Below are 16,279 nucleotides of genomic sequence, written 5' to 3'. Positions count from 1 at the left end.
AAGAGCTAACAAAACCAAGAATGATTACTTTATTTTATGATATTGGATCCATTTCAACAACTGTAAGTGTTGTTGAATATTCTCAAAATAAGGAAAAGAATAGTCTTGGTAATATTAAGGTTTTAGGTGTTGCTTCAGATGAAAAGTTAGGTGGAGCATATTTTGATAATGTTTTGGCCAACTATTTTGCTGAAAAATTCATAGAAAAGTATAAGCAAGATCCAAGGGTTGAAAAAAGACCAGCAACCAGACTTGTTGAAGAGGCTCAAAGACTTAAACATATCTTGAGCGCTAATAATGAAGCACACTTGTCTATTGAAAGCCTTTATAACGACAGAGATCTCTCTATGAAAGTTACTCGTGAAGATTTTGAAAAGTTGAGTGAGAGTTTACTTTTAAGACTAGTTGATCCAATCAAGGAAGCTCTTATAACTGCCAACTTAACAATGGATGATATTGATTATTTTGAAATGTCTGGAGGTTCATCTAGAATTCCAGCAATTCAAGAAAGATTATCCAAATTTGCAAACAAATTAAGTTTGAGTTATAGTCTTAATGCAGATGAAGCAATTGCTATGGGTGCAAGTTTCTTTGGAGCTTCAAATTCTCCATCATTCCATGTCAAAACATTTAAACTTGTTGATATTACTCCATATCAAATTAATTTTGCTCTATCTGGAAGTGATAAGGATATTAATTTATTTAATTCAAATGATGAAATTGATTCCAAGAAAACAATTACTGTACCAAGAACGGAAGATTTTTCTATCACATTGAAATATTCTCCAAACTCCATTCCAAAATCTTACACTACTGAAAACTCTATTATTTCTACTTATCAAATTAATGGTGTAACAAAGACAATGTCTAATTGGACTTTTGAGGATGAACGTGGTAAGAAAAAAAAGGTAAAGGCTACTTTCAAACTCAATAGATATGGCCTTGTTGAATTAGATTCTGTTAATGCTATTCTTGAAGAAACAGTTACTGTTAGAGTCGAAACCAACGATACAATCAAGGATGGTTCAAATGAAACTAAACCTGAACCAACCTACAAAAAAGATACTAAAACTACCAAAGTTGATTTAGATTTCAAAATGACAGAGGTATCTCTTGTTAAACAATTAACTCCAGAACAATTAAAAGCATCCAGAGAAAAGATTAACAATGTTGAAAAATATGAATCCTTAAAAAGAAAAATCTCTGCAGCCAGAAATACATTAGAAGCAACATTATATGGTACAAGAGACAAGATTCTTGACAATCCTGAATTTAAACCATATTTTACAGTTACAGAACAGAATAATATCAACAAAGCTTTAGATGAATTGGAGGTATGGTTGAGTGATAATTATGATGAAGGAACTGTGGATCAATCTGTTGTTGATACTTACAATACAAAACTCAGAACTATTACTGATTTTACAAATCCAATCCACGATAGACACAGGGAGCATAGAGCCAGAAAGGAAGTTGTTGGTTTTTGTAAAAATATTTTTAATGTAACCAATCAAGCTGTTAAGTACATGAAAGATAACCAAAAGCATATTACTGACGAAGAGAGACAAGAACTTTTAGATTTGATAACAGAAAAAGAAAAGTATTTAAGTGATACTATTTCCAAACAAGACAAGCTCCCCCTTTTTGAAGCTCCAACAGTTTTAGCAGCTGAAATTAAAAAAGAATGTGGTAAGGTTTCTGAACGTACATTAATTTTGGCCAAAAAACCTGTACCAAAACCAGAAACAACAATAGAAAAGAATGAAACTGTCATACCTCCTCAAAGTGAAACTCAACCAGAAGAAGTGAATCAAGAAGAAACTGAAAAGAAAGACGAACTCTAATAATAATAAATCTGGCTATTTGTCGTTGTTTGTCAAAAATAATAATTAAAAATTAATTTTATTTTTTTTAAAAAATCAATCACAAAAAATACGAGAAAGATGATCCACTTTATTCTTCTTCAAAACCGTGCTGGTAAAACTCGTCTCTCCAAATGGTATGAAGCCTTCGAGGATGATGAAAAGGAAAAGATAAAAATCGAAGTACATCGTTTAATCACATCAAGAGACCAAAAATTTACCAACATGGTTGAATTCCGTAAATACAAAGTTGTTTATCGTAGATATGCCGGATTATACTTTAGTATGGGAGTTGATGTTAATGATAATGATCTTGCTTGTCTTGAATCTGTTCATCTTTTTGTAGAAGTTTTGGATCAATTCTTTGGAAATGTTTGCGAATTGGATTTAGTTTTTAACTTCCACAAGGTAAGCTTTTTTATTTAACTAAACAGATGATCATCAAAATATAATTCTTCAATTATTACAACAGGTATATATGATCCTTGATGAAATGTACATGGCAGGAGAAATACAAGAAACTGCCAAGCCAGTTATTTTGAGCCGTTTACAACTTTTGGATAAGCTTGAATAACTTACCCTACAACAACTCTGTAATTTTTCCTTGAAACTCCCATACTGTCAGTAATGAATGAATTAATTGACAAATTAGCTCTTCACCTAATTCTGCTTCTCAATAAACAATCTAAAAATCATTTGTAAAACTTTTGCCGCCCAATTATTAAATGTTTTGTACAAAATCACAATTACAAATGGCGCCACCAACAACAAAAAAATGGATGAATACAAACTTCTAATGGAGGATAAGAAGAGGCTCACCCGAGAAAACAATGAGCTTCATCAAATGATGATTAAAAGAGAGGATACTTTCAAACAACAATCACTTCAATATGTTGATCAAATACGGTTGCTTTCTCAACAAAATCAATCTTTATTATATACAAATCAACAATTAGAATTAAGAAATCAGGAGATGGAACATTCTGTTGAGGAGGTAAAAGAGAGACTTGAAAATTATATGTCAAAAACAAATGTTTGGTTCTCCCATTCAGGAACATCAAACAAGGAAACCGACTCTGCCTATCGAAGAGAAAGGATTGAATCTTCTTTTTCCGAATACCTTAAACAATTGGAAATCCAACCTTTTCAATCCAGTCTTAAAACTCAAATGTTGGATGTAATGAAAATGACAGAAATACAAAATGATCAATTAAGAAATGAAAACGAAACACTGAAAAAAACTGTATCCCATTTAAAAGAATCCAAAATAGATGTTTTAACACAAGAAAATGACAGACTTTTAAGAGAAATAGACAGATTAACAAAATTAGTTAACGAAAGAGGAGGTAAAACCGTTGATGTAATCAAATCTGAAAGGGAATATTCTAATAGTGTTAATACAATACAAAACCTTACAGAACAAATCGAATTTTTACAGCAACAATTAGATACCGCTCGTGATATTTCTGCAGAGCATGAGAGATTTGAACAATTACAAAAGGAAAACAAGGATATGAAACAACAATTAACTATTATTACCAAAGAAAGGAATGAATTGATGCGCGACTTGGGTGAAACTAAGAGATCATTTATTGATCTCAACAAACATAACCGCCAACATGAAGAAATAGTTCAATCCCTTAAGGATAAACTTAATCAATCTCAACAGATTTTATATCAAAAAGAAGGAGATGTTTCCAAATTAACAACTTTATCCAAACATTTAAGTTCAAGAATAGAAGTTTTACAACAAGAAATTGAAAAGTTGAATAATAGAAGTCATGAAAAATTGGTAAATGAACAAGAGTTCAAAGTGAAGATTTCAAATCTTGAAAAAACAATACTTGACCAAGATAATCATTTAAACAATCTAAGAAATATTATTAAGGAGATTGACTCTAACAAGGATGCTATGAGTACAGAATTAGACGAAAAAGATGAAAGGCTTTCCTTTTTGGAAAAAAAGAATTCAGAGCTGGGCAAGGAACTTTTGGAAATCAAAACTAAATCGAATCAAATCGAACTTGGAATTCAACAACAATTACAGCAACTAAAAGAAAAGGACCGATTACTTACCAATCAAAAGGAGCAACTGGAAATAATACAAAAAGAGTACACAAAACTCAAGAACGACTTTGAATTCAAATCGAAGGAAATTGAGCATGCAGGAGAAGATTTAAAGCAAATAACTGGAGAAAATCAATTTTTACATACACAACTAAACAAAACTGTGGAAGAAATGGACAAGATGAAACAAAAACTCGAGGAAAAGTTTTCTGTTTGTATTGATATGGAGCACAGATTAAAAATTAAGGATAGAGAGTTTGAAGACATAATGTTCAATTACAAATCTCTGAATAGGGATCACCTCGCATTGAAAGACAAATTTGAAGAGCTAAGTAGAGAATTAGGAGATTCAAGAACAAGGTTAGAACTTAAAACAAATGAGCTGGCACACCTTTCATCAAGAGCCAAAAACTTAGATGACGAAAATCAGCACCTCATAATGAAACTGAAATCATCCCAACAACAAATTGACCAATTATCAGACCAACTTCACTCAAAATCCATTGCTCTTGTTGAATTTGATAAGGAGAAGGAGAAGATGTTGAAAAACCTTTCCACTGCACAACATGTAGTTATTGATTTACAAGATATGAATTCCAACATGAGAAGGCAAACAGGAATACTCCAAGCAGAAAATGAACATTTAAAACTTCAACTAAATGATACTCTTTCAAAGAATAATCAACTTTCAAAATCTCTAACAATGGAACAACAAAAGAGAAGCCCTGACTTAGAGAAGAAAATATTTGATATGGAACAAGAATTCAAACAAATGAGAAGGAAGATAGAGGAGAAAGAACAACAACTGTTAACAGAAAGTGAAACCCAAACAAGACTGAGACAAAGAGAAAAAAATTTGAAACATGAAATACAGAGACTTCAGGTATTACTTCAACAAATGGATATGGACAGAGAAAGGATTCAAGATGAGTTAAACACGTTCTACAGAGGTACAAAATAAATCTGATATTCTTTTAAATGTTTGTTAATCTTTGGTTAACTGGCCACTTGTTTTAATGCGTTGTCAAAAATGCGAATTTGTAAACCTGTGCTGGCTTGCTCTTTCCTGCGTGAGTCATCATCTCAACACGCTCTCTTCTTGCACACAACCCCAACAATTTTATTTAAAATTTTAAAAAAAAATCATCATCATATTTATCATATAAAATGGAGGCTGAAGACTTTTCCAGTTTCGATCCAACAATCCCAGAAGATTTGCTCACCCAACAACCTGATGTATCATGGGAATACCTCTTCCAACCAGATCAATGGTATATTACTCCTGAAGCTATTTCTGAAAACTTCTTTGCACTTGTTTTGAGTTTAGCTGCTGTTGCCGTCGCTGCTGGAATCTTTTGGTTTGCCAGAAACAAGGGCATCAAGTCAAAGTGGTATAAGGATTTGGAAAAAGGAAAATACTATTTCTCAGAATCTCTTATTTTCAATATTTGGATTGCTTTGTATATTCCATTGGCTATTGGTTCTTGGTTGTCATATGTTCACGGTGGACAAACTTGGAACAGAGCTTTGACTGTTTATGCTTTGCACTTGGTTGTTAATGTTCTCTTTTCAGTTTCTTTATGGTGGGTTCAAGATTTGAGTTTGGCCTTGTTGAACCTTATCACCTTGATTGGTGTTTCCATGTTCACTACAAGTCAATTCAATAGTATTTTGAAATTTGCAGGTTATATCAATACTCCATACATGTTGTGGTTGTTGATTTTCACTGCTCAATATGCTTATTTCTGGTATTTGAATGAAGGAAAGGAATTGATGGAAGTTGCTAACCTTGCTAAGGGTGGTTCTGCTAAGAAGTCTTCCAAGAAGAAGAAGGGTCTTCCAACTGATGTCAAGAAGAAGCTCCAACAACAAGTCCAAGAACAACAAAAAACAATGACTCCAACCTCCGATAAGGATGAATAATTTTGTTTAAATAGGAGCGTAGGATTTGTTAATTAAATTGTAACGTTAATTAAAAATAATAATTTTAATTTTAAATATTAAATATTTTTTAGATTGTACAAATCAGGTTCATAGTATTTCTTCCCGCCTTTTCTTGTACTTTTTTTTAAAAACAAAAAAAATTGACCATACAACTCACATCAGCAATCTCCTAACCCAGTACAACATCAACACATCTTAATCTTCAGCATTTTTAAAAATCAAATTAAATTGGATGTTGAACAAATCTTTAGAGTCTTCCTATCGGAAGGAGTTTGAAGGAGGCAGTAAAGTTATTCATTCTGATTTTTCTGTGGAACAAACAAAATCAGCTTCATCTTTTACGAGAAATAGACTTTTAAAACATATGGGAACAACTCTTCAGGATGACTTACAAAGCAAACCAGTCAGACAAAAAGTTGTGGAGCCTCTAAATCCAATTTTGCCAAAACGTTCTGGCTCAATCGAAAACAAAAAGATGGTTAGTGTTTTGGGCAACCCAAAGAATAGCAAAAAAATCAAAAAGAAAGAGGACAATGAAAAGTATGATGACAATGAAAGTATAGAAACTCCTTCCGAAGAAAGTGTGTCATCACTTTTAAGTAACGACGGTGACGATGAAGATGATGAGTTCATAAGGAAACAAACAGAGGCGAGGGTGGAGTATAGAGGAACCTCAGAAGTCGATGATTTAAAACCAATACCTAGTACAAGTCTTCCTCTTGGTCTTGTCAAATCTATTGTTTCCTTTGATTTGAATGAGTTACCTTCTGAAGAAATTGACCCTAATCTTCTAGCTCTGGAGGAGTACTTATCAGAGTCAAAGCTCAAGGCAGCAACTGGCGAGGATAACCTTAACAATGTAAAACATCTCGAAATTATTGTAAATACAACCAAAAATTCACTTGGTGATGTTGGCTCCAAATTGCCCAATTTAGAAGAGTTAAAACTAAATGGAAGCACAATTCCCTCCATAAGAGATCTTGGAACAAGTTTAAAGTTTGTAAGAATTTTATGGTTATCGAGATGTGGCATTGGGGAATTGGATGGAATATCAACATTCTCTCGATTGAAGGAATTATATCTTTCTTATAATGACATTGAAGACATTTCCGATCTATCGGGAATGGAAGAATTGGAAGTATTGGATTTGGAAGGAAATAATATTGAAGATGAGTTACAGTTAATTTATCTTTCTGATTGCAAGCATCTAACAAGTTTAACTTTATCAGGTAACCCACTGGTTGTTAAAATGATTGGATATAGGTCTATGGTTAAGAGTACTCTCCAAACATTGGAGTATTTAGATGATTCACCATTGATTGAGGATGAAATGGACGACAGAGGTATTAGTCCTATTAAAAAAGATGGGCAAACCCCTTCTTTAGAGGAATTAGAAAATGAATTTGAAATGCTGAAAAAATCTATCAAATTTACAAGAATGGAGTCCTTGGATGAAACCCTTAATGATAACCCCTTAATTCTGACAATTAGCAATCGTCTTTATAACCCTGCAGATAATAACATGATACGAAATATAACAACATCAACTCCAAGATTAGATGGAGGCAGACCACAATCTGCTTCCTTCTTTAGGAGACCTTCCACATCTTCTTCCTCCATATTTAGGAGCATGTCAAAGAGTAGAATTGGTCTCAGACCATCCACATCTCAAATGAGACCAACAACTTCATCTATGATAAGACCAACAACAACAAGCTCAGTAGGGGGCAGACCAATGACAGCATCAAGTGACAGGGGAAAGCCGTCTCATCCTTTCTCATCAAATCAACAATTGGAAGAAGAAGACACTAGCAGTCACTTAACATACAAAGCCAAGGAAGTTTATTGTGGCAATATCGTAAAAGGATTGAAGAAAAAGAAGCAACAAGAACCAATGTTTCTTGCCAGAACCGAGAGTAATGATGTGGAAATGGATATTTTGGCCCAAGTTCAGCAACGTAAATTACACACTCTTGATGAACCAAACGAGGAGTTGGAAGAATTCCTTAACGATGTTTATGAAGGGTTTGAGGTTGAAAAGGACGAAGATGTTTCATCTTATAGAAATAGTTACTCGAACAAAATCAGTGTAAGAGCAGAATCCTATTCCTTGGATACTATCCCTGTGTATGAGGATATTTTCAACGAGCAAGCAAAAAAGAGGGCCGGTCTAAAAACAAAAGACAATCGAAAACCTCAAAAATAAATTTAATGTAATTAGTTGATGGTGTCAGACAGCAATGCAAAACATGTCAAATGAATTATAAATACACAATTACAAAAATTTAGTGGAGGGGCTGTAGTTTTGGGCGGCAAAAAGTTAAATCAAAAAAATGCCAGGAAACACGCCTAAACCACCAACAAGCGCAAAAACACAAAGTAGTACAACTGCCTCTCCAACCAAAAACCAATCGGCTCCGTCCAAGCCATCATCCTCTAAATCAACTAAGGCTGAAAAAGGAGAAAAAGGCGAAAAGCTAACAGCTAAACAAAAAAAAGTACTTGAACAAAAGAAAAAGGAGGAAGAGGAAAAACAAAGAAAAGAAGAGGAAGAAAGGATAAGGAAAGAGGAAGAAGAAGAAAGAAAAAGAAAGGAAGAAGAGGAGAGAAAAATTAATGAGGAAAGAAGGAAGAAGGCAGAGGAGGAAAAAAAAAGATTGGATGAGGAAAAGGGATCTTTTGATAGTGAAGTTATCCCTTCCTTTAAAGAGAAGCTTCATACTCTCATGATAGTTGCTAAAGAAGAGGACGAATGGAACAAATTTGTGAATTGTGAAAATCTTCCAAAGCTTGATGACGATGTTGATATGAATAATTTTATTTCTTCATGGCGTGATCTAAATGAGCTTGCTTTGAAAAAAGAAATACGAAATATTAACGAGGATTTTGCAATGGTAGTTGAAGGGTGTAAAGTTATGAATGAAATAGAATATTTATTAGTCGAATCAATTGCACAAAGCAAGAAAGATCTTGAAACCCATTGTACAAAATACTTGAACTATCTTTCAAATTGTATAGTTCAAACAATGGATGACGCTACTGCTCATATTATGCAATATTTTGATAAGTATCTTTCCTCTGAGAATGACCAATACCAAAAGGTACATCCTTTTATCAAGTATGGCATTTGGACCAATATTTCCAAAAATCTGTACGTAATTTTTTTAATATCTCAATAACATTCATTTTACCAATAGTACTCGTTTTGTGGAATATCCCGAATTAAATGTTATTGTAGAATTGGCTATTAAAGGAATGGGATATCAAGAAATAGCAATTAGAGCAATGTACTTGAAGGAAGACATTTATTCTTCTACTTCTTCACATCCTCAAAACTTTATTGTAATTGGAGGAGTTTTTTCCATCGATATAGTGCATATCCCACCAATTGTGAACACTTGCGAAGAATGGAAAATAAGACAAATAACAGAGTTATCTACCCATGTCAAACGAAAGGCTTATTCCATTACCAACAATGAAAACCAAGAAGTGGAGGGACCACCAGCCAAGGTTGTTATTCCACTTCCTAACATCATGCTCAGGTCAGATAAACCAACAATTGCATGGTGGAACGAAAAGGAAAAGATTTGGTCAACAGATGGTATTGCAAACACTTTTTATGACTTGGAGTCAAAGACAATAGGGTTTTTAACAAGCCATTTGACCTGTCCTCTAGCTGTTGTATATGTAAGTTTTAAAAATTATGTATTTCTAACAACAATTAAGAACAAACATCTTGATAAGCCATTCGAAAATTGGACACTGTTCCCTATTCCTTCTCTTGGGAGAGATGCTGTTGTTTTGAAAATTAGTCCAAGACATTATTACCAAGACAGTGGGTTTAAGTCAATAGAGGAAATTACTATCCTTATCAATAAGGATAAATGTAAGCTCCTTTCTCCATTTAGTGATTCTTTGGCAGAAATAACAAAAACATGGGTTAATCCTTCAAAATTATTATCAAATCTTTCAAAAATTGGAATTAATTTAATTTTCAAGTTCGAAGAAGAAAAAGAGTCAGAAAAAAGTCAAAACATGGAAAAACATGCTTATGAGGGGATGGCCCATGTTTGTTTGATGGTTGCAATTTCTGGTACAAAATGGAATTTCCATCCATCTGTAAAGAGAGACTTTGGTTTATTTAGAATTCAGAATACTTTGACAGAATCTAGACCAAAGATTATTAGTGACGTTGAGGTGGCTACTTTATCAATAGTTGATGAATATGTAAAGAGCAAAAACTTTAATCAAGAGAATGCATGGGATTTTTTGAAATATCAAAAAGAAAAATGTGGTTACATCTCGAATACTCAACCAATGCAAGTAAATGAAAGTGAGAGTGTAAACTTGGCAACAGTTGAAAAATACCAAACTCACTACAATTTAATTCTAGCCATGCAAGAGAGGTTTCAAGATAACAGTCTTCTAACACGAGTACAGGATTGTAACATACTCACAATTAATTCTGTGAAAACATTGCTCAATTTGATAAGACCCCTTAGTAACTAAAATTTTTACTTTAAAAAATGGGTATTATCTTCTCTTATATTTCTTAGAGCTCTTGAAACCTGAGTGAGATTGTTTCTTAGTCTTTTTGAAAGCATCAGCAGCTCTTTTCTCTGATTTTTTGTCTTGGGCTCCTCTTTGTTGCTTGATTCGTTCAACCTTTGCTTTTTTCTTTTCCTTAAAGGCAAGTTTTGCCTTTCTCTTTTCTTTTTGTTGCATGATTTTTTCCTTTTTATCCTTATGGATCAAATCAGACTCAATATGATTACGCTTAAGTTTGTGGATGAGTTTTGCTTGCTTTCCAGATTTTCTTACATATGAATCCCAGTTCTTGATGCCCATTTCCTTCATTTCCCTCTTAAAAGATTCCTTCTTTTTCTTCTTTTTATCAACAGGTTTCTTTTCCAGATAATCCATATATTCAACAGCAGGTTGTTTAGCTAACATTTCTTCTTCGTTTTCATATTCCTCAGGATCTAATTTACGTTTCTTCTTTGTTGGTTCATCTTGTTCAACCATTTGGGCTTTTGCCTTTTCATTCAATTCTTCTCTCTGAGCCTTAGACATGATCCATTCCTTTCTAGGTCTACTCATAATATCCTCTCTAAACTCTTCGATATTTTCATTCTTGGCAGCTAACATTTCAGCCTGTTGCATTTCTTCTTCCATTCTTAATTGCTGTTCTAATTCTTTGAGTTGTGGTTTCATTTCTTCAATTTTATCTGTCCAAAATTCTATAGATTCTGTCGGTATTACTCTTTGTTGTACTGATTGTCCCTTTTTCTTTGAGTGGCGAACAATTTTTCTCAAGATAGCAATGCTACTTTCACTACTCATTGAAACAGCAACACCTGATGCACCAGCACGAGCTGTACGACCTACTCTGTGAATATAGGTTTTCAAATTTAGAGGCATATCAAAATTGATAACTGTCTTTACGCCTTTAATATCCAAACCTCTAGAGGCAACATCTGTACACACTAAAAAGTCTGTTTCATGGCTGGCAAATTTATATAATTCCTTCAATCTAACAGCTTGTGTAAGAGATGAGCTAAGTTCAGACACTTTTAGTCCTTTCAAAAATAATAACATTTTCAGTTTTCTTACCATAGATTTTGTGTTACAAAATATTATTACTTCACTTGGGAAAGATCTTGTACACAAGGAAAGTAATATAGCTTGCTTCATGATAATATTTTCATCATCAGCAAGTTTGATAAACTCTTGAGTCAATCCACTTGCAACACCTGTTCTTGAATCGCAAGAAACTCTGATTGGATTCTTTAATGAGAGTTTCACTAATTGTTCAATGTCATCTGTCATTGTTGCTGAGAATAACATTGTTTGTCTTGCTGTTGGAATGTGATCCAAGATTGTTTTGATTTGAGGTTCAAAACCTAATTCCAGTAATCTGTCAGCTTCATCCAAGATTAGTACTTCAACTTCATCAAGACGGAAGTTTGGAGAGTTGAGTAAGTGATCCACAACTCTTCCCGGTGTTGCAATAATAATTTCTGGCTTTGATTGCAAAACTTGAATTTGTTTTTGGATTTTAAGGTTTCCTCCCGTAATTAAGCAACATCTAATATCTGTATATTGTAAAAAATGGCTGCAATCTTCGTAACACTGAGCTGCCAATTCTCTTGTAGGAAGCAATGCAACTACAAGAGTTTCCTTTCTTGATCTATCTCTGTACAATAATCTTTCCAATGTTGGCAAGATGAAAGCTGCTGTTTTACCAGAACCTGTCATTGCACTAGCACAAATATCTCTACCTTTTAACAAAAGAGGAATACATCTGGACTGGATTGGTGTTGGATGTTCATATCCCTTTTCATAGATGGCTTTTAAGAGTGGGCGTGACAAATTCATATCATTAAATGATTTGGAAACTTCAATATCAGCAGGTGCCTCAGAGAAGAATGATGTGTCGTAATTGTCCTCATCTTTTTCATCTATAATATTGTTTTCCTTTTTGTCTATTGAGTTACTAGCTTTGCCAAGTGTTTTAATAATATCATGTCTACCAAGCTCTTCTTCTTCATCATTATTTTCTGAAATTTCTCCATCTTCTTCATCACCATTCATTTCATCTACGTCATCATCATCTGGTATTTCTTCATCATCATTCATTTCATCTACGTCATCATCTTCGTTACCTCTTTCAAGCTCTCCATCCTCTTCATCAAGTTCTTCATCCTCTTCATCCAAGTTGCCATACGCAGAAGGAGGTACGTCGAATGCTGAAACTTGTCCATTTTCTTCTTCATCGGAATCATTTCTCATTGCTCTTAAAAGGATGTTATTTTCTCCTTGCTCTTCCTCTTCTTCATCACTAACTTCTTGTTCCTCTTCATCATTAAAAATTGATTTAGATTTAATAGCCTTGTTAATTTTTGGATTTTGGTTAATCTTTCTTGTAAGACGTTTTCCAAGATCGGAACCTCTAACATCAAAAGAGAATTTCTTGGTACTACTTGGAATTGCTTGCTCGTTTGTTGATTCTTCGTCTTCATCAGCAGCAAGTCTGTGTACATTCTTTTTATATTCCCTCTCATTATCGCTGTCATACTGTTGAGGAATGTCATTAAAATCTTCATTATCGGAATCCTCATCACTACTACTATAGAGTGCTCTTCCTTCTATAAGGTCATCATCATTTAGCTGTAATCGCTTTCTCTTGTGAGACATTTTGTTTTAAAATTTTTGTTGAAGTAAATAATTTTTTTTGTTGAGCATTTAAATTGAAGTCCTAGATGGTTTATTATTCTTCAAAGTATCTAGATTTACTCCTGCAATAACATGAAAATAAATCAGATAAAAGTCCCAATATTACAGATACGTTACCATTTACAATATCATTAGTTGACCAAATAAATTTACAATTTGTCATATCTTTGTGCTCCCTTAGTACTGAAAGAGCTCTATTTACATTGTTAATTTTGTGAGCTGGTTTTTTTGGATTTTTTTCAACTCCCCTCAGTTCGTGAGACATCTCACACCTAGCAACTATTTCGGCAAGTTTAGTTCCATTCATTAATTCAAAAAAGAATGTGTCCATATCTACTTTGATACCTAGCCCTTTTTCAATCCACGAAAGAATATGTTTCTTTTTTTTTGATTCTTCTATAAATTGGTTTTCTTTGAATTCGTTTCTCACTAGATCACAGTCTTCAAAGTCTTGTTGAATTGGGGTATTAGTCTGTTTGGTCTTCGAGTCCTTATTCATTAGCTCCAAAGTTTGAATAATGTCTGAGGGCGAGGGAAGGAATACAGATTTTAGTTGTGACGATGGGAAGAATGGTTCTGGACATACTCTTTGTTCTATTGCTGAGCCCCTTGTAGGAGTTGGTGTAGTTGGTTTAAGCTCTGTCGGAGAAGCTGTTGTAAATGGGATTTTTTCACAATCATAAAAGTTTGAACTCATCATTTGTTGGATAAGGGATTGTTTTGTGCTCTGTTGAATGGGTAAATCATTAGGAACTGGTGGAATATTCTGGAAAGTGTAATGAGGTACACCTAGACCAATGGGGGAGTAATTCCCAAGATAAGGAGACTTGGTTTTTGAAGTTCTCTGAGGAATTCCATCGTAGTATCTTCGAATATCTTCAAATAGAGCTAGAATAGTGTTTTTGTTTCCAATTAAAATATCCTCTTCTATTAGGTTTTTCTGGTGCATCCACTTCTTATTTCTTAGGGGATCGAATGCCTTTGAAATATTGGATTTTGATGATGTTTCAATTTTAGGATTTCTATTTACTCCTAAAATTGGTTCTCCAATAATAAATTCTACTAAATTGCATAACAATGTGCCATTTCTGATTTCTTCTTCAATTTCTTCTAACGTTACTGGAATAGGTTTATGAATGGGTAACATTCCCAAACTTCTTAGCCAAAATAATGTTGATTGTTCCAAATCTTTCATTTTTTCTGCTGTGTACAAACTGTTCTCCCTTCTAGATGAAGTTTGGTTTCTATTTCGTGTGGGTTCTATTTCTTTGATACTATTTTGAAGAGCTTCTGTTTGTTGTTTGGTTGTAGTATGTGAAAGCTTTTTTTCTTTTTGTAAATCTTTGTTTTTGTGACAATCTTGGATATGGACCGTTTCGCCTTCCTTATAATCTCTAGAAAGTATTTTTGAATTGTATGTGATATGGAGAGATTTCAAAGGGCCTGTAGTTATTGGGTCTCTTTGAGGTACTATTATATCGGAATTGAAGTTTGGTTTTTTTTGTTCATTTAATTCATGTCTATTAGATGAAATTGATATCTTCCGTTTTCCAAACATTTCTTTCATAGATTCAGGAATAAAAACCAACCTTCGTAGGGGTTGAGTAGTTTGTGGGTTTCTATCGACTTGAGGCATCATTGCATTTTTTTAAATGTTGTTTTGGCGCATTTTTGACTACAAGTTAGTTGGAGGGTTCTAAGCACTGCCCACATTCTTATCATCAAAAATATTTGTCACAACAATGAGTGAGAGGAGAACACCATCATCGCACTCAAAGACATTTGGAGCAACTTTTTCTACTCCCAGTGAAATATTCAAAAGATATGCTTCGCCAACTTTAAAATCACCAGTGAGGAAGGAAACTTCTCTTGAAAACACATCTTTGTATAATAGTAGTAACAACACTTTACGTTTGGAAAGTCCAACGAAAAGCCCAAGCTTGATTAGATACCAACCAAGATTTGAAAGTCCTTCGGAAAGAGATGACCATCTTAAATCACCTTCAAACCCAAGAGAAAAAAGCACTGGTGATAAGAATGTGAAGGAAAATTTTGTTTTATTGGATCAAGATGATTTTTCACAAGGAATAGAAGTAATAAGGACTAAAATTGACTCCATAGAGGACGAAATGAAATCTATGCAAGCTCAATATTCAAGATTTCAAGAGAAAGTTAGTGGTAGTATTGTTAATTTGCAAAAAAACTTGGATTCTTTTTTAAATTCTATTGAATTTTCTACAGGAAATGATAAAATGTAGGTAAAGTTATATTGATCATTAACTCATTTCTGTTAAGGAGATGGAAAGGAAGAAAGAGAGATGAGTTTTTGCAAAGCCTTGAAGTTTCTATCAAAAACGAAAAATTAGAAGAGATCCACCATCTTTTAACTGTCTATAGGGCAGGTTTAAAGCAAAATATATTTGATTTTAAAGATCAGTCATTGAGAAATGCTGTAGAAAATGCAACAAAATTATTTCAGGAAAAACTAAACTTCATTCAAAGTATGGACAATATTGAGAAGGAAGCAACTACCTTTCTTAATGAATTGTACAATAACATTGATGGTCATATCCTGGAAGTTGTGAATTTTGGAGATGAGAAATTAAGATTAAAAGTAGAAAGTTTTGATAATAACTACTCCAAGAACCTAACAATATTCTCGACCCAGTTTGGAAAAGAAACATCCCACAAGGTAAACAAAACTCAAAGATTGGTGGATGAAACAAAAAGGATCATAGAAATGATAAATTCTTTTGTAAAATCCCTGGAAAAAGGTAATCAGCAAGATTTAGAAATATTTTACAGTCAGGTTCCTACTAATATGGTTAGATTACTCAAACAAACCCATACCTGTCTTTCATCATTTTCTGGAGCCTTGGAAAAACGGAAGGAGCTGTCAATAGCTCTTCAAAAACAAGACCTTAATCAAGTGAAAGCAGCTGTTAACTCTTTTTTGAATGAAATCGAAAGGATTATTGCTTCAGATATTCTAAAAGACGCTCTTACATTTCTCTCTCTTAATGATACCGATCAAAACATGGTAGAAGAGAAGGAAAGAAGAAAGAAGGAAGTGGTACAACGAATCAAAAATATTATAGAAAAGTCTGAAACGTTTTCTGCAGAAAAACAACAAAAATTCACACAAATACTTCTAGAGTCTGGTATAAAGA

The 16,279-nt window shown here is 33.5% G+C and overlaps 9 protein-coding genes across 9 annotated transcripts; 7 read left to right on the top strand and 2 right to left on the bottom strand.

Annotated features, from left to right (window-relative positions):
- Nucleotides 1–20: 20 nt before the first annotated feature.
- On the top strand, nt 21–1,844 carry NAEGRDRAFT_29076 (uncharacterized protein; the record flags this gene model as incomplete). The annotated part of the gene is made up of 1 exon (XM_002683384.1): nt 21–1,844. The coding sequence occupies one exon, from the start codon at nt 21–23 to the stop codon at nt 1,842–1,844; it is 1,824 nt and encodes a 607-aa protein (XP_002683430.1).
- Nucleotides 1,845–1,943: 99 nt separating this feature from the next.
- On the top strand, nt 1,944–2,436 carry NAEGRDRAFT_60123 (uncharacterized protein; the record flags this gene model as incomplete). The annotated part of the gene is made up of 2 exons (XM_002683383.1): nt 1,944–2,270; nt 2,335–2,436. The coding sequence occupies 2 exons, from the start codon at nt 1,944–1,946 to the stop codon at nt 2,434–2,436; spliced, it is 429 nt and encodes a 142-aa protein (XP_002683429.1).
- Nucleotides 2,437–2,637: 201 nt separating this feature from the next.
- On the top strand, nt 2,638–4,905 carry NAEGRDRAFT_77710 (uncharacterized protein; the record flags this gene model as incomplete). The annotated part of the gene is made up of 1 exon (XM_002683382.1): nt 2,638–4,905. One exon carries the CDS (start codon nt 2,638–2,640, stop codon nt 4,888–4,890), a length of 2,253 nt encoding a protein of 750 aa, XP_002683428.1. The 3' UTR covers nt 4,891–4,905.
- Nucleotides 4,906–5,096: 191 nt separating this feature from the next.
- Nucleotides 5,097–5,852, top strand: NAEGRDRAFT_61233 (uncharacterized protein; the record flags this gene model as incomplete). Its single annotated transcript, XM_002683381.1, has 1 exon — nt 5,097–5,852. The coding sequence occupies one exon, from the start codon at nt 5,097–5,099 to the stop codon at nt 5,850–5,852; it is 756 nt and encodes a 251-aa protein (XP_002683427.1).
- Nucleotides 5,853–6,237: 385 nt separating this feature from the next.
- Nucleotides 6,238–8,079, top strand: FM140 (uncharacterized protein; the record flags this gene model as incomplete). The annotated part of the gene is made up of 1 exon (XM_002683380.1): nt 6,238–8,079. One exon carries the CDS (start codon nt 6,238–6,240, stop codon nt 8,077–8,079), a length of 1,842 nt encoding a protein of 613 aa, XP_002683426.1.
- A 127-nt stretch (nt 8,080–8,206) lies between these two features.
- Nucleotides 8,207–9,052, top strand: NAEGRDRAFT_61231 (uncharacterized protein; the record flags this gene model as incomplete). Its single annotated transcript, XM_002683379.1, has 1 exon — nt 8,207–9,052. One exon carries the CDS (start codon nt 8,207–8,209, stop codon nt 9,050–9,052), a length of 846 nt encoding a protein of 281 aa, XP_002683425.1.
- Nucleotides 9,053–10,406: 1,354 nt separating this feature from the next.
- Nucleotides 10,407–13,070, bottom strand: NAEGRDRAFT_77709 (DEAD-box ATP-dependent RNA helicase; the record flags this gene model as incomplete). The annotated part of the gene is made up of 1 exon (XM_002683041.1): nt 10,407–13,070. One exon carries the CDS (start codon nt 13,068–13,070, stop codon nt 10,407–10,409), a length of 2,664 nt encoding a protein of 887 aa, XP_002683087.1.
- A 42-nt stretch (nt 13,071–13,112) lies between these two features.
- On the bottom strand, nt 13,113–14,724 carry NAEGRDRAFT_77708 (calponin homology domain-containing protein). Its single transcript, XM_002683040.1, has one exon. It carries the CDS (start codon nt 14,674–14,676, stop codon nt 13,144–13,146), a length of 1,533 nt encoding a protein of 510 aa, XP_002683086.1. The 5' UTR covers nt 14,677–14,724; the 3' UTR covers nt 13,113–13,143.
- A 127-nt stretch (nt 14,725–14,851) lies between these two features.
- NAEGRDRAFT_61228 (uncharacterized protein) lies at nt 14,852–15,367 on the top strand (the record flags this gene model as incomplete). The annotated part of the gene is made up of 1 exon (XM_002683378.1): nt 14,852–15,367. The coding sequence occupies one exon, from the start codon at nt 14,852–14,854 to the stop codon at nt 15,365–15,367; it is 516 nt and encodes a 171-aa protein (XP_002683424.1).
- Nucleotides 15,368–16,279: the final 912 nt, after the last annotated feature.

This window comes from Naegleria gruberi, assembly GCF_000004985.1.
Source record: "Naegleria gruberi genomic scaffold NAEGRscaffold_1, whole genome shotgun sequence".
Taxonomy (NCBI): Eukaryota; Heterolobosea; class Eutetramitea; order Acrasida; family Naegleriidae; genus Naegleria; species Naegleria gruberi.
The sequence above is the reverse complement of the archived record's forward strand: the minus strand, read 5'-3'. Positions and strand labels throughout refer to the sequence as shown.

Coding starts and splice junctions, on each gene's coding strand:
- NAEGRDRAFT_77708 (XM_002683040.1), bottom strand. CDS start 14,676: ATGAAAGAAATGTTTGGAAAACGGAAGATATCAATTTCATCTAATAGA.